Below are 22,611 nucleotides of genomic sequence, written 5' to 3' on the forward strand. Positions count from 1 at the left end.
TCTCCTTTTCTGGAGCTGTCACAGCTGTATCATTCCGCTCTTATTGGACCGGTCTACACCTGCCAATACCCAAGATGGTATGTGTGCGCACACCTATCCTCTGCTGCGAGAAGCCCTAACCAGACGAATGCAGAATTCCCTCTTCAATTCTGCCCTGAAGCAGTCCTCTGCGATCCGCCGAGACCTGGACACCTTTGCGCAATCACCGGCCACATCCTCCGCCGCGCTACAAGGTGCGCCTCAACCCTTTCATCGCCACGTGCTGGCTGGCTGTATCGATCGGAAACCTAACTTCTGCCTCTAGGCCAGATCTCTGCATCACTCACTTCGCTCTCCCGCACCGTGGACGACTACTCTGCGCTGTCGAAAAAGGAGCTGATCCAGGAGAAACAAGAAAAGGCATTCGAGCGAGTCAAGAACTTCCGCAACGAACTAGCAGATTACCGCACGCAACTCGACCAGCTGCGAAAAGAGCGCGAGGAAGCCGTACGCCCCCTTCCGCCCCATAATATACTTCTTCACTGAATCCTAACCCACATCCAGCAATCCGCCACCAACCGCAGCGAACTCCTCGGCCGCCGTCCACACCACGCCGCCACGCCCGAGAACCCTTACGCGCAGTCCTCTGCACCCCCTTCAGCCTTCGCACCCACCTCGTCGGGCCTCAGCTTCGGCGCCGGGCCCTCAGACTATAACCGCGAGTCACACGCCCTGCGCGAGCAATCCTTCTTCTCCAGCACACACAACCAGCTCGACGACTTCCTGGACCGCGGGCGCGCCGTGCTCGCCGATCTGGGCGAGCAGCGCGAGATCCTCAAGGGCACGCAGCGCCGCCTGTATAGCGTTGCCAATACGTTGGGCGTGAGCGGCGATACCATTCGCATGGTCGAACGGCGCGCGCGCCAGGATAAGTGGATTTTCTGGGGTGGAGTGTTGATTTTCTTCCTGTTTTGCTGGGCAGTTCTGCACTTTCTTCGGTGATTGAATGGGCCTTACTTGTCCTTGCTTCTATTATATCTGTTTCCCATCAGCGCTGGCGTTTGTTGTTCTTTTATTTCCCCTTGATTCTGGCTGCGGCCATTGTGACATACTACGGTACTATTAGGGACACACAGGTAGAGAATGGAGAGAATGGAGAGTGGTTAAAGCATGAATTCGCATAGAGACATCGACAGGAAACGACGGCTTAAGCCTGGCTCAGGCGGACCGAATCCTTTGTCGGTGCTTGCCATCTACTGCTGTACGTAGGCGGCCAGCTTCAGCCACTGTATCTGGTCACGCGCCTCCGGAATTCGTCAAACCTGATGCTTGTCGACATGAGGCTGAGCTAGCGCACAATCACATAGTCTGTTCTCTTTTGCATTGATTGGCAGCTCCTTTTTGATGCCACATAGTGATTATGGCTGTGATCCAAGAAGTAGAATGTGGGACAAAGTAGGTAAGTAAATATATGAAAAAGAGAAAATATATAAGGAACAGGAAAATTGGAGAGGGAAGGGATGGGAGGTTTATATAGACCAGTGAATAGGAGTTGCTTGCTATCTGTCTTTAAACTCGTACACAAATACTCATTGACAGGATAATGTTGTATGTAAGTTGACACTGAATCTTGCGGCTATGGCAGGCACAGTCATGAAGGGTATAAATTCCTAGTAAGCGGACACCAAGAGGTCACCAAACAAGGGCCATAAAGGACGAGAGGACGAGAGTATAAGAGGAATATCAAAAGAGTTACTCATACCATGAGCCATACAGAATCTGATATAGCTAGTCGCGGTGAACCCTTGCTTTCAACTGTCAGCCGTTCAGCCGCGCCTTGTACGTGTCCGCGGCGTCCTTGTCCACCAGTTCCAGCGTGTTGATGAGCTCCTCAACCTGGTCGCGCACGAACGCCTGCAACGGAGCCTGGGCCGCAGCCAGCACAACAAGACCGCGCTCGATCTGCGCCCCAATCGGCCCGCGCAACTGCTCGATGTCCTCGTTGTACAGGCCAGAGGGGGAGAGGTTGTGCTCGAAGTAGACCCGGTCAGCGAGGCCAATCAGCGCCGCAAGAGCCGTCAGCCGCTCTGCGGAAGTGTCTCGCTCCCCGGCCTCGCCCCGGCTGTTCACCACGGACTTGGTAAGCAGTGCGAAGGTGTTGTCCAGGCTGTACAGCCGATCGACCGACATGTCCCGCCAGGGCTGCGCATCGGGATTGGCCGCCGCGGCGCGAACCGCCTCGTAGCCAGTCGGCGAGGCCCAGCGAGCCAGCGTGGACAGTGCTAGGAAGCGGTCGTACGCCCCGGCCGACTCGTCGGCCAGAAGCGCCGCCGCCTCGGGCTCCAACTGCTCCCAGTCTCCTTGCAGCGCTGCAGCGACTGCCGACTCCGGGTCCGTCTTCTCGCCGTCTGCATCCGTGAAGAACAACCGTTTCGCAACCTCTCCCGGCTGATAACTGTCGTCACTGGACGTCTCGTCCATCAGCGTTCCCTCCACGTGGGCTTAGTGGACCTTCGTCAAGTAGCGGCTGGGAATCGTACCCCTGGCCAGCCACTTGTTATCGCGGCGAGTGTTCGACAGGGTGTTGATCCGTACCGCGAGGCCGCTTTGGCCTGGCCCTTGAGCCTATTGTCCTGCGCGATCTGACTGGTGAACGCGTACCTGTCGGACTTAGTCATCCCACTGTTCGTCATCTAAATAGTGAACTAAGCGCTGGAAAACACGATACACCGCTCATGCATGCTGATTTCTTGGACCGTACATCCTGAGCATGATCTCTGAGCCTGAGCGCCCTCGTAAAAGCGTCGATGGCCCAGGAGGACAGCCCTACCTGCCAGAGGGAATCCGGTAAGTATAGGGCGCATAGGGGTTCTACAGTCAGTGAGCACTTCCCTCTCTACATGATCTTGCTCTGTGTATGAGAAAGCATCGGCAAATTCCTAGAGACTGGCGTCTCGTGGAACAACAAATAGGCAATTATAATCACGTACATGCATAGACTCTTTAACAGATAGGTCCACGAGCTGGCTTCCGAAACAAACTCCAGAACCTCGCTGGGCTGACGTTTATGGAAATTAACCTCAATTACCACAATTCTTGACCTTCCTCGTGGGATGAATCCTGCTGAGTGTTGTTTTCCTTTTGCTGGATATTGGAAACGTCCTAAACCCCAGTTGTGATCCGACTCGTGGCATTAAACCACTCAAGCTGTTGTTCTTTGCCAAAAAAACCCCTTTGATACGATTTTTCCAATGAAAAACCAGGACAACCAAGGGTTGTTGAAGTTGTAGGGAATTGCAGCAACGGATCAATCTTAGATTCCGTCTCCTAGATGATGCGCTGGAGTTGGCATGATCGAGGAAATCGGTGGGGGTTTCTAGGGTTTCCGCCGTCACCCCGAGCGACACACCGCTACAGTGGTGTTCTATGGAGTTTCTGACTCTAGTCGGTCTCAATAGGGACAGAAATAACAATAAGAATCAACAATCAATGTAGTAGTATACTCACAATGCACTAGGTACGGCTAGGAACCCGAGTATCCGAGCCCGGAAGGAGTGACCCGCCCCAGCAGCCAATCTTTTCGCTCACCGTTCGTTCACTCGCCCGGTTCTTCCCCTTCAGTCTTTCTTCCTTCCTTTCTCCTCTCTTTCCCTTCCCATCTCCCCCATCTAATTGCTGCCCACCATGTTTGCTGCTCGCCAGACCTTCAACCTCTTCCAGAAGCGCGCCTTCTCGGCCTCCGCTAGCCAGGTGCGAGCGAATTTCTGACTGGCTCCTCCCGACCGCACTGACATTATTTTTCCCCAGGCCTCCAAGGTCGCCGTTCTCGGCGCCGCCGGTGGCATTGGCCAGCCCCTGTCGCTGCTGCTGAAGCTGAACCCGCGCGTTTCCGAGCTCGCTCTCTACGATATCCGCGGTGGTCCTGGTATGCACGACGTGGCCGATAATTACTAGCAGGCCGGAATTGACTCTTGTTTTCGTAGGTGTCGCGGCCGACCTGAGCCACATCAACACCAACAGCACCGTCACCGGCTACGAGGCCACTCCCTCCGGCCTCAGCAATGCCCTGAAGGGTTCCGAGATCATCCTCATCCCCGCCGGTGTCCCCCGCAAGCCCGGCATGACCCGTGATGGTAAGCAACTCCCCATCCATATCCCCCCTTCTTTTTGGTGAGAGGTCCTGACCTCGGCATCGCGCAGACCTCTTCAACACCAACGCCTCGATCGTCCGCGACCTGGCCAAGGCCGCCGCCGAGGCCGCCCCCGAGGCCAACGTCCTGGTCATCTCCAACCCGGTCAACTCGACCGTGCCCATTGTCTCGGAGATCTACAAGGCCCGCGGCGTCTACAACCCCAAGCGCCTGTTCGGTGTGACCACGCTCGACGTGGTGCGTGCCTCGCGCTTCATCTCGCAGGTCCAGAAGACCGACCCCTCCGGCGAGGCCGTCCCCGTCGTCGGTGGCCACTCCGGCGTGACCATCGTGCCCCTGCTCTCGCAGAGCAACCACGCCTCCATCGCTGGCGAGGCCCGCGACGCCCTGGTTAACCGCATCCAGTTCGGCGGCGACGAGGTCGTCAAGGCCAAGGACGGTGCTGGCTCCGCCACTCTGTCCATGGCTATGGCCGGTGCCCGCTTCGCCGAGTCTCTGCTCCGCGCTGCGCAGGGCGAGAAGGGCGTCATCGAGCCGACCTTCGTCGACTCCCCCTGTACAAGGACCAGGGCGTGGACTTCTTCGCTTCGCGCGTCGAGCTCGGCCCCAACGGTGTCGAGAAGATCCACGAGGTCGGCAAGATCAACGAGTACGAGGAGAAGCTCGTCGAGGCTTGCCTGGCTGACCTGAAGAAGAACATCCAGAAGGGTGTCGACTTCGTCAAGAACAACCCTTAGATTTTTGCGCTTCGTGTATAACATTTTCACCGTCCTGTTCTTTTGGGCTCGAGGGCTGTTAAGCGGACTTGTGTATTACTGTCGGGTCGGTATCCTGAGGAAATAAAAATCTATATCGATCTGCCTGTTACTTTCGGGTTTCATTTTTTGCCTCTAGAGCAGATGTAGTAGGGAGTACTAAGGATTTATCTGCCTGTCTATGCGGGTGGTAAAAATGCAAAGTCATATTCATCGTAGCTCATCTGATAGGGCTGATGTGGTTAACTTGTCCTCACGTCCAGTATTCGCCAATTCGAAGGAAAGAGCAAGAGATAAAATAAAAGCAAAAAAAAACAGAGATACTCCGATGCACGCAGAAAGGGATCCATATCAGGACGGAAAAACGGAAACACCAGTCTGTGTCATCAATCATCAGATCGTCGGCAGGTAAGCAAGGTAAAATAGCCAAGCCGTATCTCTCTCGAGAAAGCTCTAAGTCCAGTGTCTAGTGCCATGTCCTTCCACATTGCGTACTGTGCAGTAGAAGTGCGTAAACTGTTACCAGACGGGCGTGGTGAGGCAGGCAGACAGGTAGACAAGTCTTAAGTGTAGCTCCGCATGGCATCTAAATATCCGGTCCCACCGCGCAAATCCTGATCAAAGGTCTCGGCGACTTCGAGAACGCTCCTGATGTGGTCCATTGAGAGCGGAGAGTGTTCGTTGACGGCGAGGGCTTGTGCTGTGCGGACGGAGTTTTTGATCTGTTCGATCAGTCGTCAGAGAAATCGACATGCAGTATAGGGAGAAAAGGAGAGAATGAAGGGCAAAGAAAAGGAGTAGGAAGAGGGGAAAAAACCCACCTGGCGTCCATTCAAATTATGCCTCGCCAACAGATCATAATCTTCCTCAGAGAACGATGCTGTTCGCACACCCTCGATAGCACGAACGCGCTCCAAGAACATCTTCCAGATACTGCGCTTCGCCTTGGTGGTCAGGTCGCCGTAGCGCAGGGCGACATGGATACGAGACTGGAACGCATCGTCGAAGGTCTCGACACGGTTCGTAGTCAAGAACAATATACCCTGGAAATATTCCAGCAGACGCAGAAAGATGCTGACGAGTGCGTTGCGGTGGATATCATGGATGGTGCGTTTCTCGAGGAAGATATCCGCCTCGTCGAGGAGGAGCACTGCGCCCCATGAGTGTGCAATGTCCAGGATCTTGTTCAGTTCTGCTTCGAGCATCCGGGAGTCTGTGCCTAGTTCGCCTGCCGAGACCATGTACAGTGGTCGTCGGAGGAGCTCGGCGATGCCCTCTGCGGTTAGGGGTTTTGCCCGTGCCTGGTGGCCCGTGGAGTACTGCGACTAGGCCTTTGCCCTTGCCCTGGATAACGTCGTCGATGTTCTCGGCGGCGTGGAAGGTGTGCGATTCGACCAGGGCCTTGACGATAGATTTCTGGTTTGCAGGAAGCACGAGCGAGTCGAATGCATCGACGTCCCATTCAATATCGCTGATGCCCGAAACGCTGAATTCCAGCCAGAGCTTCTCGCTGAATGCAAAGCCCAGCACGACGGGGCTGGCGATCAGCAATTCCTCCTCGGTGAAGGCGCGATCGGTTGTGTTGGTAGGCTCGCCGTCTGCGCCCTCGATGCGGTCCATCTTCTCGCGCTCGATCTCGTTGCCGTTGTCGTCGACCCCGACCTCGACCACCATTGGCGTGCCGGCCTTGTCTTCGATGACCTTGTACTTGGTGCGTGGGCGATCTGAACACCTGTCGCCGTTGTTGTCAGAGTCTGAGTCCGACCCGTGTCCACCGCAGCAGCAGTCGTTCTCGCTGTCGTTGTCTTCAGCATCGCTGAATCCCACTTCGGACGGGTCCAACAGATCCGGGTCTTGGAGCCGGACCGTGCTGATCGGGTAATTGGGATTGATGCGGCGGTGGATGGCCGGGTCGATCATCACGCGGCCGTTGATGTTGACCTTGACGATGAACGAGCGCTTCTTCTTGTAGAAAGCCATGCCCTTGTGGAAGCGGTAGTTCATGCCGCGCAGCGAGACAAACCGCTTGCCGCGCTCGATCAGACGTGCTTGCAGCGCCTGCGGGTCGCGGTGATACTGCAGCGGGTAGCATGCGAGACTGGTGATCTTGCGAGCACCCTTGAACGAGTCCACCTCGGCGGACATGGTCCCAAATCCGAAGTCCTTGCCGTCATACTCCAGGTACCGGCCCTCGACGCTGTACCACACGCCCTTCATGAACGAGCTCTCCTTGATAGCATACTCAACCTTGAAGGCACGAGGCTCATCCGAGTTGCCATAGGTCGGCGTGTAGACAATGGTGTTGGGCTTGTATAGAGCCCACAGCAGATCAAATGTGATGGTGTTATTCTCCAGGAGCGGATACAGCGTCTTCTTGGTGTCGGCATAGTCGGTATCCAGGTATTTGACCAGCACGCGCAGATGCGCCGCTTTGCTCGCCGCCGCCTTGCGGACCTTCTTCTTGCGCTCGGTCTTGGCTTGCCGCTTGAGATCTTTCATGTACTGGCGCGTCTCTTCCAGATACAGGAACAGCATGTTGGGATCCACCACCGCGGGCTCCTCCACCATACTCACGCCCTTGACCCCGTCCATGACCTTGCCCAGTGCATCGCGAAGCAGCTTGCTCTTGATGTCGACCACCGTCTCCTCGTACTTGTTCTCCCAGTTGAATTGGCGGCGCACCGTGAAGATGTACTGGTCCCATTCATCTGCGTCGAGATCGTCCACCGTCTCAGTCAGTTTGTACTTGTGGATAGTATTGTCCCAAACTGGCACAAACAATTAGCATGGTATTCATATACAAGTAACGTCAACATACGCTGGTCAACCCGCTTGAAAGCCACCTTCGAAGCCGGCCTTTTCTTCTTCCGCTTCTGCCGCACGTCGCCCAGCGGGTCGGAAATATTCAAGTCATCTGAGGCCTGCTGGTTGAGCCGCTTGGCGTGACCCTTGAAACGAAGGGTGTTGCGCTGGAACTGGGCCATCAGCTTGCGCAAGGCCTTCTCATCCGTAGACGAGAACATATGCGCGTCCGAACCGCCCGCATCTTCGGAGTCGGAGGGCGAGGAGGCGTCCGAATCAGAATCCGACCTGGGCGACCGCTTCTTTGTTTTATGCCGGTTCTTCATCGCGCGTCTCGCCCGTGCGCGAGTGCGCTGGCGGTGTCGCTTACGGCGATCCAGTTCATCGCTACTGGTGCATTCAGAGGCTGAGGTCTCTGAGGAGGAGTCCGATGAGGAAGTTGAGGTTGAGTCCGAGGAGCTGTTGCTGGTCTCGGGGGCTTTCTTTTTCTTTTTGGTTCGTTTGTCGGGTTTGGCGCCGTGTTTCTTGCACACGGGTGTCTTGGCTTTCTCTGCGGGATTTGGGTCTTTCGCTGTTGGGTCGGTGATGGGCTGGGCCGCTGTGGATTCCTTGGAGTCAGCCTCATCTTTGGTGGTGTCGGCCGTGACGTTGTCCGCCATGCTGTGTAGATCAGTGGGGATGGTGGGCAACGAGGGTATTGAAGGAAGTAAGGAAGAAAGGAAAGTATGTACTGGTGCCAGATGACCAAAAGAAAGGAAGAAAGACTGAGAGAAATCTAAAGAAAGAGAGAAGGCAGCAGCAGCTTTTAAAGTCAGCCAGCTCCAATCGGGCGGTGCCAAAGAGTGAGGCGTGATGCACAGCGGCTCTCCACTGTCACACATCGCGTTGCCGCCTGGTTTTGTTTGTTGGCACTTAGGGCTGACCACATCATTTAGGTACCCATCATGTTCTAACGGGCTAGTTGCCAATTAGGGGACCGCGGAGTACTGCGAGAATATTGATTACTATTGAATGATTCAGGATAACCTATAGCTGTGGTGTGTATTGCTCTCTAGGTAGTAAATGCAGCTCTATGAACGATACAAAATGATACATGCTAACCAACGCTTGGAAAGGACGGTGTTATAATATAGCCATACAGAAAGTTGTTGTGCTTTAAGAGAGAGAGAGAGACCGCATGCTAAGATTGCATGTTGACTTCCCCAGGAGATGACCACCCACCATGCCGATATAACCTCGCAAATGCCGAGTTCTTATCTGCCAAAAGCACCGCCGGCCTCTCACACTCGACAATCCGGCCCTGATCCAGAACGAGCACGCGATCAAAGTCCAAGATACTGTTAAGCCGATGCACGATTGCGACGATAGTCCAACCCTGAAACTCTGTACGCAAGAGAGACATCATGAGTTCTTCCGTGCGAACGTCGACGCTGATTGATCATCATGAGCATCATCAATATAAAAGAACCAGAGCAGGGGGTGAATACCTGCTCGTTGCCTCATCCAGCAAGAGAATCCTACTCCTCCGCATCATCATCGCCCGCGCCAGACAGAAAAGCTGTCTCTGTCCAGCGGAAAAATGATTACCACGCATTTCTGCATCAAGTCCGCCCATTGACCGAATCTGCTCTGTCAACCTGGTCTTCTCCAAAGCAACCTGGATCTGGAGTTCAGTGGCTTCGCCCAGAGGGTCCAGGTTGGAGCGAATTGTTCCAGATCCTCCTGGCAGAAACCATGGGTCTTGTGGTAGTGAGTTAATATGCCCGCGGACTGTTTCCGGAGAAATTCTCGAGATGTTGTCATGTCCAACGGAAATGGTGCCGGATTTAGGGTCTAGCAAACGTAGGAGAAGTGATATCAGTGTTGACTTGCCTGAGCCTGTGCGGCCGCAGATAGCGACTCGCTGCCCAGCATCGATGGTCAGGTTGATTTTCTTCAGGACATCCGATCCGGCGGCCCTTTAATCACTGTCAGCTGTACGTCTTCAAGTGTTAAGGCCATACGCACTGATATGAAGCCGAGACGTTCTTAAAGTCTATAGAAGAGTCCGTAGGCCATTCTTCAGGTACGGCCACGGTCTCCTCGGTTGTTTCTGCTGGTGTAATTGCAACGAATTGACGTGTTCTCGCCACAGCGCCCAGAGAAGTCTCAATACCAGTCCAATAGCTCACAAAAGACGACAGTGTTTGGCTAAAATTCACGACACTGACCATCGCAACTCCGAGAAGACTGCTACTAATCGAATGTCGCAGCGTCACAGCCAAGGTAATGAGGATGACGGCCAGGCAAGTGACAAAGACATCCAGCACGAGATTCAACCAGCTCTGCAGACATAGAAGCAAATAAAACGGCCGCTGCGAAAGATCGAGTAGGCTGAAATTCTGGTCAATAACGTATCGCTTCCATTTGAATGCGCGTATAGTATGGGCTCCATCTAAGGTCTCGGTAAGATGCGTGTAGAGCGGAGATATGGCTTCAAGGTCGAGGAGGCGCATCTGTCGAGAGGTCTGGAGGTAGACCTTTTGAAGATAGTAGAGCGCTATCCCAAGGAATGGTAGACACACCGCCATATAACCTGAGGAGACGCAGGAAAGCGCTGCTCCGGCGATGCTGTTGCCTAATCCTGTATATCCTCGGTGATCAGAGTGGATAAGACGGAGGGAGAAGAGACGGAGGGCAACGTACCGCTGGTAGAGAGTAAAAGAGACATTGGCAATCGCATATCCATTAAAGTCATGTCTTGCGTGAATCTATTCATGATCAGACCAGTTTCTCACTACTCACTACAATTATTCTCACCGATTCAACAAAGATCCCGAGTCCGTGGCCGTGATAAAAGACATAGGTGCCCTGATTGTTCAAGTCAGTATAGATCAACAAAAAGGATTGATATTTCCACCTCATCGTGCTTTTGAGGATAGAATAATGCAAGGTATTCGCTGAGTTTGGAACCAGTGCTATCAAATAGTATCTGAGGTAGTTTTAGCTTAGTAGAAAGCAGACATGATGCGCACTTACCCTCCACTGATTCCAAGAAAAGCCAACGCCAGTATTCCAAACAAAGCATAGACAGACAACCATTTACCTAGGTCGGCACCTGGCCTCATCTCATTGGCATCGACCCACCAACTCAGCCACACCGCTGTAAAACTGTCAGTGGTTTGAATATATCCAAAAAAAATTGAAACTTACATTGTAGTGCTGTAAAAGCAACCTGCAGAGAGACCAAAAACAGAAACACCCCGAAAGCTGGTTTACCCATCGTGCTGATATAGTATGACAAGTTCTGTAGATCGTGCCGTCCACGATTCTCGGTTGACTCGTCTTGGTCCTTCCTCTTGTCAGACGTTGAGAGAACTGGATTTTGCTGATGGAGATCCTGTACGGAGCCAGAAATCGAGCCCTCGATTTTAGTGGTCCCAACGTTGAGGTCTTGAACGTACCCGGGCACCGCCACGAGCTTCTGGAATGAACCAGATTGCAGGAGGCGACCTTCGGAACTCAAAACGAGGATCTGGTCTGAGTACGGGAGCCATTTAACTGTATATGTCAGTGGTAGACCCCAACGAAAGGTAAAATGAAAAATTACCAGCATGAGTGACCAGTACGACAGTGGCACCAGTCTGCCGTATCAACCCATCTTGGGCTAGAAGCTGGTGAAAACAGTGTCTTTCCGTTTCCAAATCCAGCCCGCTGAGGCAATCATCCATCAAGACAATCTTTTTCCGGGCATACACAGCTCTAGCGATTGCCTGCAATGACCACATGCGTTAAATCGCCAAGAAGAAAGAAGATAGCTGAAGAATAGTCTTCAACTTACCAATCGCTGTTTTTGCCCTCCACTCAGCGCAATCCCTTTAGTACCCACGGGGCTCTCGTCGCCTTCGGGGAAATGACGGACATCGATATCAAGAGCACATGCCCGTAGACAAGAGTCATACCATTCCTGGTCATACTCCGAGTCACCCAGTATGTTCTGTCGAATGCTACTATTGATCAGGAATGGTGTCTGCGCGCAATATGCAATATCGTCTGTCGGTAAAGTCACTGAGCCGTCAAGCAGAACCCCTTCACCTACCAGGGTCTGCAGAAAAGTGGACTTGCCGCAACCGATACCCCCGAGAACGATATTTAGCGTGCCTGGATAAATCCGCACAGAGAGGTCTCGTAGAACAACCTTGTCGACAGACCAACCTGCATTGACCTGATCAAACTCAATGATGCTCGGACTGCTTCCGTCGACATTGGAGAGTCCGCACTCGCCGGTCAAGGTCCTGAAGTCGACCTGTTTTTTGTTTGTCACATAGTTTTGGATGCGGCTGCAGCACTCCAGCGCGGAGCTCAAATTCGGAATGGCCGCGACGAGTTCATTCACCGGGCTAATCAGCACTGACAACAGAGACATTGACGAGAAGACTGTTGCGGCGGTAGGTGCTTTGGTAGACGAGAACTTGAGGATTATGCCATATCCAATAAAGGTGACGACAGGAGACAGCATGTTTGCAGCGTTTCCTAAAAAGAATATCAGATCGAGTGTCCCGCAAAGAGGAAGAAGAATGCGTACCCAGCGTGATGTTAACAATCTGCACCTGTCGAAATCGCTTAGATTTGTGCAGTTCCTCTTCTCTCATGCATTGCACATTTCTAGTGATCATGTCGGTGAGACCAAGCATTTTCATGCCCTTCATAGAGCCAAGGACGTCCGAGGTCAAAGCGACTCGTTTCTGCACCGCCTGCATCCATTGTCGCTGGCGCGGCGTGATATTCTTGGCGACTTGACTAGATGCGTATGCCGAAGCTGGTATGCATCGTGATCATCATCAGTTTACCGTGCCGAGAAAGGAAATGTGTTGTCGACTCAAACTCACCCAAAACAACGGGGACTGGCGCAACACAAATTGGGCCCAGGCGTGTCTCCAGAATCCAGAGAGCAATGCCGACTTGAATAATATTTGGCGCTGTACTGATTACCCATCGGAGTCTCGTTACGATACGATCAATGTCGGCGCCCATCAAACTTATAGGAGATGATGCCTCCACGGTGCCGACGGGGATGTCGAGGCTCGTCTTATAGATCAGACTGATTAGAGCCGCGCGGATCATTGCAAGCGCTCGGGCAGTGAAATACTCGTACCATGCCGTTGAGACCTACAATTAATGCTGTCAGAGACGTTCGTTCAGAACTGAGGGATAAAGGACACACAGCAATTCCAAGATACGTGATTCCAAAAGCTCCAACCAGTCCATAGCCATATCGATCTGGCTTTGTTCCAGCATCGACAAATTCAATCGCAGTCTCGATCAAGAATGGCTGAGTTATACTAAATGCAATCAGAACCAGACGAGGAATCATAGTCGCGGTGATGGGCATCCAGAGCGCTTTAGTAATTGCCCAAGCAAGCGAGTAGCTTTTATCTTTAGCACCTGCCTCATTATTTAGCAAACAGATATCAGCCTACAAGATAAAGAAGAAAGAACGAACTAGAATCCCACTGCTTCTGAACCCGTTCATCAACAGATGCAGCCGTGATATAGTCATCAATGGGATACAAGTCCCGAACAGTCAGATTGCAGCGGTTGCCACGATAGATCAACGGATTCAGCCATGCGAAGAAACTACGGCTGTAGATTCCACTCGTGCGTTCTGGGATATCCGGGACCTGGGTATGGCTTGCTTTGGAAAGGGCCTCTAAGACCAGTAACAGGGCCTTGACAAGCAGCGCAGTAACGGAGACAACGGGGATAACGGACAGTCCGGGAAGAAGCCATTCTGTTCGCGTCCTTGCAAAGTCCATAATCGTAGTGAAGAGGAGGAAGACACTTAGTAAAGACGAAGGGCGAAGTGATTTTGAATGTTCCAGCGGGGACAGAAGCCCTATCGCGACAGCGGCTGCTAGATCTAGGGCTGCTGCTGCGATGGTTGCGCGCGTGCGGAACGCGGCGTAGACAGGGGTCGTCCACAAGACGAGGAGAGCTAATTTTAGCAGACAGAGAACAACAATGGTGATCTAAGATTGTTTTTACGAGTTAGCCTTGAGGAAGGAACGGAAATCAAATCAAATCACTAGAGAAAAGGATATCAATCAACTGACAAGCTTCACAACCCGGAGCAATGACCATTTCACAGCGTCTGGACGCCGCCATATCGACCAAACCCGCAGCGGAGCGACACATAGCAGCAGCGCAGCGGGGAGGATGGCAAAGATACTCTCTTCAAAGAGTAATGTGAAATCGAAGCCATCGCGACAGATCTTGAGATCCACCGTGGGTCCGAACGAATCGTCGGGGCAGAGACGGATCAGCGAGTCGTTCGACATGCGTAGGGCTGACTTGGCGCGATGATAGAACGTGGGTTGAATGGCTGGAAGGCAATTATACAATGGAGGCTTCAGGCCCTAACCGTAACATTATTTTCATACTGAAATCAAAATCGGAGGGGCTGCTCTAGATAAATAATTAATTGTAGATGATGCCGTAGTAGTCCAGATAATTCCCGCGACCTAAGTCCAAAGAGACAACAGGTGAATCTTCGAGGGAATCACCTGAGTCATGGACCCGGGACTTTCCGAGTTGATGTAGCCTCATCAGGGTAAGACCTAGGGGGACCAGGCGTCGCAGTACTATAGTAACGGAGCCGAGACATGCGGATCTCAGTATGATTTAATTCACAGGCAAAAGTACCTGCGCCTTTGAATTTGGGTTAGCCATTGGTCAGTCGTATATGCTGGATTCTGGGAGCATTTTTTTTATCTTCCAAGCTTGCAACATTATTGCATAGTAATCCCGGTGTGGACTATGTGTTGCTAAAACAGAGTTACATTCAAATGCCATTCCTGATTCAAAGAAAAGACAAAACACCGAGCTGTAAACGAGACATAAATCCATATCCATATCAAATGCCTGACGCCTAATTTCTTTCCCAACCGTCCGAACCATATCCATCCATGCCATTGAAATCATACACATAAACAATAGACCCATACCCTAAAGAAAACTTAAAGAACACTCAACTCCCTCCTCCCCGCACTCCTAACACTCATACCCATACCCGTCGCAGCAGAAGCAGACAACCCATTACTCCACTCTGACGAAGACGAATCGCCCCTCGCGCGAGAATCACTGGTAGAGCTCGTGCTCGCACCAACGCTTATCCCTGCCGTAGTCAGAGAGTCATCATCACCCGTTCCTGTTTCCGGTTCCGTTCCCAGCCCAGGCGGACCACGGCCAATCATCACGGGACGGATCTTTGCGCCAACAAACCCGCGGCGATCGCGACCTGTCCGGCCGCGGCCGAGCCAGTTGTGCTTGAGGGCTTTGCTGAGGAGATCGATTCTGTCTTGTGCGTCGTCGTCGGTTTGGACGCTAGCGAGCACGCTGACGCATTGGAGCATGCGGCCGACAGTTTCGGTTATCACGTGCGACGAGTCCGCGGAGAAGGCGCGTTGCATGAGTGGTGGTCTTTTGGGGGCGACGGAGGGGAAGATCACCTGGTCGGCGTTTGAGGAGGTGTTGGATGTGGCGCGACTGCGGGAGTCGTTGCTTGGTGGGCCGGGTTGGTGTTGGTGTTGCTGGGCGGCGCTGTGGCCGCTCACGCTGTCGGAGTCGGCTCCTGTGCTTAGGAGGGTAGATGATTGCGAGTTGAAGCTGCCGACTTCTAGAGAGGCTGCGGTACCGGGGCGGCCGGCTGTCGCGGCGCTTTTGTTTGTGACCGTAAGGTTGGGGATTCCGGAGTTGATGCTATCGAGGCTCAGGCGCGAAAACGTCGCTTTGAGACTTTCATAGCGGTTGAGAATGATGCAGTCCCGGAAGGCAATCAAGACAAGATTCCGCACATCTAGTGTACCTCGGGCAGGTAGTACACCCCAGAACTCACGGGCTTCGCGGCCGGTCATGAGTGAGCCACATCCCTTGAACTCAAGATCCAAAGGCAGGAAAACGGCTTGAATGAAGGGCAAAATCGTGCCAAACACCAACATCCAGATCTGCACAATATGCGGCACCAGTTTCTCATCCGGGACCCCGATCAAGGAGCTGTGGTTCAACGTCGCAAACCCAGTCTCCAGGAGTTCTTGCAAATCAGAGACAATACCTGTCGGCGCCCGTTTCTGCACGCAGCGCTGCAGGTGCACCATAACCAACTTATTGAGATCCTCAATTGCGATACGGACATCTTCACCATCGAAAATGACCAGCAGTTTCGCTTTCAAGAAATCCCACGCGTCCTCGGGCGACATGTTATTGAGCCCGAACCCTTGCAGCGTTTCTCGAAGAACCGCCTCCCCCAGCACAGTTGTCGATCCAACAGATGATGGGACTGCGCCGGGCGTCGGTAGCCCACTGGAATTGGCGAGCCATTCTTCCGTCTCCGCGAGCGCTTTCTCTTCTTTCTTCTTTTCGCGAAGAGCCCGTCCTCCGTGCAAGAGATCCAGACCACTGACAGACTTGCCGAACGTCGTCGACCCCGGTGCGGGTGATTGTGGAGTAAACGAGTAAAGAGACTGCGGCGCATTGGGGTCTGCGGGACGAGAATTGCTCGATGCGGATGATAAGGGCAGGTTGAAGTGATCGTCGCGATCCTTGAGCTTGAGTTTTTGACGTGATAAGAAGTGGTGCTTATGTTTATCCTTGTCCTTTTCCTTCTCCGGCTTTTCAGGCTTATCGGCCGGAACCACCGTGCTGACAGAGGCGTTGGACAGGTTGTACATGGACGAATTGTTGGACGACAGGTCAGCGAGGTTTGTCGTCGAGGCGCTGACCATTCTCGACAACCCACTGATCTTGTTCGGGGACGGAAGACCACGATTCGAGAAATCCCTATCGCGGGAGATCCCGATATGTTTCGGTTTAGAGAACAGCTTCTTCCTCTTCTCAGTCTTCTTCTCCGTCTCCGGCTGTGCCCCGGCCCGCGGGAACACGACGTTGGCGGCGGTGGTCGCGGCACTCGCAGTAGTCTGGTTACTGCTCACCCGTAGCGGCGCCGGCATGATAGCCGGAGGGGGAGAGACACTGCCAGGGCGGGAGGGCACGTCGTCCTTGATCATATTCTGGGCTCTGCGGGTCTGCATAGCGGCTTGAGCAGCGATGCGCGACGCCGCGACGGCGGGCGGGACCTGATCCGCCGAGGCTGTTGGCAACGATGGCTCAAAGAAGCCCTGCGAATGATGTCTTGGCCGATGGCGCGGCAGCTCAGCGGAAGGCCCGCGCCCAGAGGGTCTTCGGTCCTGCGGCATGCGGACGCGGGCGGGCGAGGTGTTTGCGGAGGCGGACGCGGAGGCAGAGGGTGGCGGGATGGGAGGGAAGTAGCCCTGCGAGTGACCGGAGATGGGTGTAATAGGGGCGACGGAGAGGGTGGTCACATTGGACGAGGCCTCGCTGCCGGAGGACAATTCGTCTTCATCGCTGTCGTCGTCATCCTCGTCGTCGCTGACGGAGGGTCTGCGCGCCAGTTGCTGGGGGCGGTGCTGCTGAGGCGCCCGCCCTGGCCGGCCTGGCGAATTGTGAGCAACAGGGTTCATGGCTGGCTGACTGGGGGCTGGTTGGCTGGCTGCTGCTGCCTGCAGTCAGTTGTGGCAGTGAAGCTGACTGACGGCTTGACGTGGTTTGTTTGTTCTGCTTCGGGGGAGAGTCTCGCCGATCCGAGGGCCATCCCACTTTCTTTCTCGTTCGTCTTTTTGACACTCACTCCTTCGCCAGACCACAACATGTCCACTCTCCACCTCGACGCAGTCTACAAGGGCCCCCAGGGGAATCGCACCTTCCAGCATCCCATCCCCCTCGACCCCACAAGCGACACGGCAACCACCAAGAAAACCCATCTCGCCGCGCTGCAATCCCTCGTCCCCAAACTCCAAGACGAGATCAATGTCTTTCTGACGGAGCGCATGGAAGAAGAAAAGAAGGCCCAGGGCCAGGTCGTTTCCGAGAAAGAAGCGAAAGAGGAAGAGAACTACGGCGAGGAGGTGGTCGAGGATGATGCTTGAAGATGAAGTGGACTGCATGATTCGAAATACATGGGTATCAAAGTCGCCAGACGGCCTCTACAGAAATGAACAGAAAAGTGAGATGGGGACCAAAAAAACCCCCTGCCAACACGACAAACACAACGGAACTACTCTGACCGACCAACTCGATTTGCACACCCCAAATGAACCACTGTGTTATCGGGAAACACATTGATCACACTCCCGCCCAACCGCTTATGACACACGCCACAGATCCTCTCCTCAGTGATGGTAACATGGCGCGCGCGCGTGCCTCCGCCACGAACACCCTCACCAAGAACAAGCTGCGCCTGCGTCTGCATATCGCGGGTCTTGCGCAAATTCGCCACGATGCGCGCTTCGTTGAAGACCGAGTTGACCGCGCGCATGCGACCCTTGAAGTAGAACTCGAGTTCTTGGACGGGCAGCGTGGCGGGGATGAGGGAGAGGGCTGCGTCGGCGGGGAGACGGGATCCGTGCTTTGCGAGGAGCGAGAGCGCGGGGACGTGTTGTTGCTTGTAGCCGTGTGGTGGTGAGAGGTAGAGGGAGAGCAGCGTGAGGTAGATTTCCTCTTCGGCTGTTTCGCTGCGATGCACGCGGTTACAGTATCTAAGACAGATTAGTGTGATGTTGCCAATAGAATGAAGGACGAGATACTCTTCTGCTTTCTCGTGATCTTCCAGTTGGAAGACGTAGATCTCCAGTGCCTGTCGGTGCTGGCCCATCTTGCTGAATACAATGGCTCGTGCCTCGTAGAGATTCGGATCTACTGCCGTTAGATGGATGTGTACCACCCACAGGAAGAAAAAACTCACTGTCTCGATCAAGACGGTCTAACATCTTCGCGGGCGAATACTGCTCACTATCCCTCAGCATGGCCAGGAACTTCTTCTGCTCTTCTCCTTCACTCAGTCGATCCAGATACAAATTCAGGAGGCGCTGGTGTAGATCGGGAGTCATATCGTTCCATTCCTCGATGACATGCTCGAGGTATTGCACGGCAAGAGAAGAATCAATGTTCTCCAGAAATTCCAGAACCCGGTGTCGGGGAAGCGTCTCTGCGTTTTCGGTGTCTGCCAAGAATATCTCCATCCCCAGCTCGTGATTTGTGCGGGTGGGCCACTCCCCAAACTCAAGGACCAGGTCAACATGATCCCCGGAGAGGTTCTGGAGGTAGGCCACTGTGCGGGTTGGGCCGCGAAGAACATCAGGGATCGAGTCCGAGTCTGACTGGCCAAAACGTTGGAGGAGCTCCAAGGCTTGACGGTGGAGTTTCTTGCCATAGAGAAAATCGATTAGATCGTTATACCGCTCTGTTTCCTCAAGGCGCTCCATCACCACGGCGGGGTCACAAAAATTGGCAATACGGAAGAGAGATCCAGCTAGCGAGGGCGTGGCGAACATGTGTGCACGGAACAGAGTCGTGTCGACTAGACGGGCTTTGGAGTTGATAGCTGTCTCGAAATCATCGGGGAAATCAAGCAGCTTAAGGACGGAGTCGCTGGCCTCTTCTCCTGGCGTTGGTCTGTCCTTGAGAGAGCCATCCGGACTGAGGAAGCGCTGGAAGCGCCGGCGCACGTCGGCCAGATATCCCTGTAGCTCACGGACAGCCGATTTGAGGGTTTCTATTGAGTTGTCAATCACCCTGATCACAAAGAGATACGACATTACTTACTGTCCTCCCGGATACTGCTGGTTTCACTAATTTCATCTGTCTTCCTCAAAAAGGATATCACAGAACCCGCATATTGAGCACCCCCAGCAGCAACTTCAGAACCATCCTGAGAAGCAGCCCCATCACTCTCCACGGCCGAGAGCTCCCCCGCAATCAAACGCGGATAAAGCCGAATAACTGTCTCCGGTGGCGCCGAGATCTCGGTAAACAAATCCAACGCCTCGCGGTATTTATGAACTGCAAAAAGGCTCTGCGCCTTTTCCAGCTTTGCAGCACGCAGTCTGCCGGGTTTGTCCCGCAGCAGCGCATCTTCCAGCATATGAAGCAGGCTGATAGCTTCATCCAAATACCCATTCTCGATCAGCGAGTCAATCTGCGTGTCGTAGCTCAGAGCCTCCATGCGCCAGATGGTTCGATCGCTTGCAACAAGAAACCCTTTTCCTGCGTGCGCGAGACTGATGTTTGGTTGCGGGATGTGTAGGATTTTGGCAGCGGGCAAGGGGATAGATTGTAGCAATGTCAGTGTTTCCGGGTTGCGCACCTCAAGCACGCCCTTGGATGCATCGTGCAGGGCCAGAAGGAAGGGGTATGAGTATCCGAGCTCGGCGGGCGCATGGTTCCAGGGAATCTGTCTCCGGCCGAGCGATTGACCGTCCACGTCGACAAAGTGCGTATGGATATCTTTCACCAACAGAATCTCACCCTCACAGAGCCTTGTTGCCAGTGGCCTGGGAGCCATGCCTCCTATCCCGATATAGCTCATGCTCGCGGCCCCAACCCCCGTAAATCGGCCGGGCTCTTCGATACTCCCCGGTCCCGCCAGCTCGGTCACCTCCCCAGACTCGACATCAACTAGCACGAAACCCGAGGTCAACCCGACAACCATTCTCGTTCCCGACACCCAAGTAAGCATCTTAATCCCACTCGCAAGACTCAACTCCGAGACATGCGTTTCGAGCTCCATATCCCTCCACACCCACAACATCAGCTTCCTCTTAACAGGGACCGCCATCCTCGAAATAATAACAGGAATATCATCGGAATCAGTCACAACATTCGAGGTGATGGCAAACGTCCCCGCGCCCTTGGTCTGTGCAAGTTGCTCCTGCAGCTCATACGACTGCGCATCATGCAGGGCGACATACCCGCCGGCCAAGGAGACCAGTACCTCTGCCTCCTTGACCAGGGCCAGCTGATCGATCTTGGACCGGGCGAATTTTTCCTCTTCGCGTAGGAGGTCGGTGCTTTGGTCGTCATTTAGGCGGTAGATGCGGAGACTGCCATTGCTGAGGCCCGCGAGGAGTCGGTCGCCGTGGGCTAGGACGGCGGTGATTTGGGATCTATCGCGCGACTTCAGCTCGACGAGCGGCCGCGCGGTGAATGCGGATAACATGGTGGACGCCGCCGTGGTCAACCACGGCGCATTGGGTTGTGGATGAAGGAGCTTAGCTCGGAGGGGTGCATCATCGCCTGAGTCAGCACCAGCCACCCTCCAATTAGGGGCATACTACTACTATACGGAGATAATAACAATAAAATCAAGAATTGTGATATTGGTATCAGAAGACTTAATGCCCATGTTTGTCCATTTCCATTTCATATCGCCCAGCAGCAAGAGAGAAAACACCCCGACCTAGACGCCCAGAACCGCATGCAAACCCCAAATCCACCACGCAGGGCATTTACTTCCCACCCTCCTCCTTGGACTCGCCCTCCGCCGGAAACTCCTGGTGCTTCGCCGATGACCCTTTCCCTCTCCAAGTCGACACAGCTGGAATATCTGCCTTGAAGCGCTGCTCCTCCGTCCCATAAGCGCGGGGGGTGAGCTTGATCAGCGTGTGCAGCGGAACCTCCATCCAAGGGCTCTTCTCCTGGGGCACATTCATGAAATATGAATATATGCAGCGCAGAACAGCCTGGTGGGTTACAATGATAACGTTCTCGGAGCGCTCCAGCTCCATGATGATAGGTTCGAGACGGATCACCACGTCGCGGTAGGACTCGCCGCCGCGGTAGCGGTAGTTATACTTGTCCTCGTCGCGGGCGGCGAAGTCCTCGGGGTACTTCTCGGCGATTTCTTCGTAGGTCAGCCCGTCGCAGAGGCCAGAGTCTAGCTCGTCCAGCGCTTTCCATTCCAGCTTCTCGAAGCCGGTTTCGTTTTTCAGGTGGCGGGCTGTTTGGATCGTGCGTCGGAGGGTTGACGTCCAGATGACGATCTTCGTGTTTGGGGGGACGCCGGATTTGCGGAGGAGAGAGGGGAGGGCTCTCGCGTATCGCTCACCGCGCTCGGAGATGCAAGAGTCGCCGCCGATACGGCCTGTCAGGTTGAATTCGGACTCGCCGTGCTGAGTTCTTGTTAGTAGACATTCGTGATATATCAAATTAATACAACTTACACGAGACAGCCAGATCGAGCGAGGCTTGATGTGGAGATTCTGGATATAGTACACTAGGCGGCTGGAGAGGTAGTCCTTGATCTGGTTGATGATGACGGTGGAGCCAACGTTGATGAGCTTGACGTAGGTGAAGTGCTTCTCGTGATCGTCGATGGTCTCATAAGCCTTCTCATAGTTGCGTATGCGAGTGCGGAAGTCCAGCGCAGCAGCCTCAGGGTCCTGGCCCTTGTAGTCCGGGGAGGTCGTCTTGACCTCGAGGATATTAGTCATGATCAGGTCCTCGTCGTCGCAGATGGACTCGACAAAGAGAGTCTCGATGTCGGCCTGGCGGCACTTCTCATAGATCCATGCACGCCGCTCCTTGGTGGAGTTGGTCGCATCCAGGATGGCGACGACGCCCTTGCCGGACTGGAACCACCTGAGCATGTCGGACATGGCAGCCTCAACGGCGGCGCGGCGCATGCGCTCGCCTTCTTCGTTGTGAGGATCGAAGAAGGTGGCGGCAGGTTGGGGCGTGTTGTGACGGCGATAGCTGCCCACGTTGAAGACACGCGCTGGGATGCCCACCCAGCCCAGGTAACGCATGGCTGGAGGGCTGTCAGTATGATTTGAGCAGAGAATCAACAAGCACTTACCCTTGCCAGCAATGAGACTCTTGCCTCGAGCTGGTAGGCCAACCATCACCACACAGATTTTCGAGTCATCGGACTGGACACCAGCAGAGTCAATCTTTCTGTAAATCACAACCATGGGAAGAAGCACAAAGACATGAAAGAAGAGGACAGAGGAAGGGTATAATGCAGATGAAAGAGAGAAAAGAAAAGAGAGAAGAGATGAGGCTCATAATATGCTCTTTGCCAGCGCAACGTCAAG

General features: G+C 54.0%; 10 protein-coding genes across 10 annotated transcripts; 3 read left to right on the plus strand and 7 right to left on the minus strand.

The window, feature by feature from the left end:
• Positions 1-127: 127 nt before the first annotated feature.
• N7510_006871 (golgi SNAP receptor complex member 2 family protein) lies at positions 128-981 on the plus strand (the record flags this gene model as incomplete). The annotated part of the gene is made up of 3 exons (XM_056978796.1): positions 128-233; positions 305-486; positions 544-981. 3 exons carry the CDS (start codon positions 128-130, stop codon positions 979-981), a joined length of 726 nt encoding a protein of 241 aa, XP_056831839.1.
• Positions 982-1,797: 816 nt separating this feature from the next.
• Positions 1,798-2,460, minus strand: N7510_006872 (uncharacterized protein; the record flags this gene model as incomplete). The annotated part of the gene is made up of 1 exon (XM_056978797.1): positions 1,798-2,460. One exon carries the CDS (start codon positions 2,458-2,460, stop codon positions 1,798-1,800), a length of 663 nt encoding a protein of 220 aa, XP_056831840.1.
• Positions 2,461-3,663: 1,203 nt separating this feature from the next.
• On the plus strand, positions 3,664-4,867 carry N7510_006873 (malate dehydrogenase; the record flags this gene model as incomplete). The annotated part of the gene is made up of 5 exons (XM_056978798.1): positions 3,664-3,729; positions 3,787-3,904; positions 3,963-4,112; positions 4,180-4,673; positions 4,694-4,867. The coding sequence occupies 5 exons, from the start codon at positions 3,664-3,666 to the stop codon at positions 4,865-4,867; spliced, it is 1,002 nt and encodes a 333-aa protein (XP_056831841.1).
• Positions 4,868-5,448: 581 nt separating this feature from the next.
• N7510_006874 (uncharacterized protein) lies at positions 5,449-8,346 on the minus strand (the record flags this gene model as incomplete). The annotated part of the gene is made up of 4 exons (XM_056978799.1): positions 5,449-5,607; positions 5,707-6,159; positions 6,206-7,653; positions 7,704-8,346. 4 exons carry the CDS (start codon positions 8,344-8,346, stop codon positions 5,449-5,451), a joined length of 2,703 nt encoding a protein of 900 aa, XP_056831842.1.
• A 521-nt stretch (positions 8,347-8,867) lies between these two features.
• Positions 8,868-14,004, minus strand: N7510_006875 (uncharacterized protein; the record flags this gene model as incomplete). Its single annotated transcript, XM_056978800.1, has 14 exons — positions 8,868-9,117; positions 9,175-9,645; positions 9,695-10,437; positions 10,487-10,537; positions 10,587-10,644; positions 10,706-10,829; positions 10,880-11,227; positions 11,277-11,439; positions 11,508-12,199; positions 12,252-12,485; positions 12,556-12,835; positions 12,891-13,111; positions 13,170-13,695; positions 13,780-14,004. 14 exons carry the CDS (start codon positions 14,002-14,004, stop codon positions 8,868-8,870), a joined length of 4,386 nt encoding a protein of 1,461 aa, XP_056831843.1.
• Positions 14,005-14,682: 678 nt separating this feature from the next.
• On the minus strand, positions 14,683-17,202 carry N7510_006876 (uncharacterized protein; the record flags this gene model as incomplete). Its single annotated transcript, XM_056978801.1, has 1 exon — positions 14,683-17,202. One exon carries the CDS (start codon positions 17,200-17,202, stop codon positions 14,683-14,685), a length of 2,520 nt encoding a protein of 839 aa, XP_056831844.1.
• A 186-nt stretch (positions 17,203-17,388) lies between these two features.
• N7510_006877 (uncharacterized protein) lies at positions 17,389-17,667 on the plus strand (the record flags this gene model as incomplete). The annotated part of the gene is made up of 1 exon (XM_056978802.1): positions 17,389-17,667. One exon carries the CDS (start codon positions 17,389-17,391, stop codon positions 17,665-17,667), a length of 279 nt encoding a protein of 92 aa, XP_056831845.1.
• A 128-nt stretch (positions 17,668-17,795) lies between these two features.
• On the minus strand, positions 17,796-19,071 carry N7510_006878 (putative vacuolar morphogenesis protein AvaB; the record flags this gene model as incomplete). The annotated part of the gene is made up of 2 exons (XM_056978803.1): positions 17,796-18,409; positions 18,483-19,071. 2 exons carry the CDS (start codon positions 19,069-19,071, stop codon positions 17,796-17,798), a joined length of 1,203 nt encoding a protein of 400 aa, XP_056831846.1.
• A 263-nt stretch (positions 19,072-19,334) lies between these two features.
• Positions 19,335-20,735, minus strand: N7510_006879 (uncharacterized protein; the record flags this gene model as incomplete). The annotated part of the gene is made up of 1 exon (XM_056978804.1): positions 19,335-20,735. One exon carries the CDS (start codon positions 20,733-20,735, stop codon positions 19,335-19,337), a length of 1,401 nt encoding a protein of 466 aa, XP_056831847.1.
• Positions 20,736-21,024: 289 nt separating this feature from the next.
• Positions 21,025-22,488, minus strand: N7510_006880 (bifunctional nucleoside/nucleotide kinase/histidine phosphatase family protein; the record flags this gene model as incomplete). Its single annotated transcript, XM_056978805.1, has 1 exon — positions 21,025-22,488. One exon carries the CDS (start codon positions 22,486-22,488, stop codon positions 21,025-21,027), a length of 1,464 nt encoding a protein of 487 aa, XP_056831848.1.
• Positions 22,489-22,611: the final 123 nt, after the last annotated feature.

The sequence above is a fragment of the Penicillium lagena genome (assembly GCF_028827675.1).
Source record: "Penicillium lagena strain IBT 129212 chromosome Unknown utg000005l_segment0_segment0, whole genome shotgun sequence".
Lineage (NCBI taxonomy): Eukaryota > Fungi > Ascomycota > Eurotiomycetes > Eurotiales > Aspergillaceae > Penicillium > Penicillium lagena.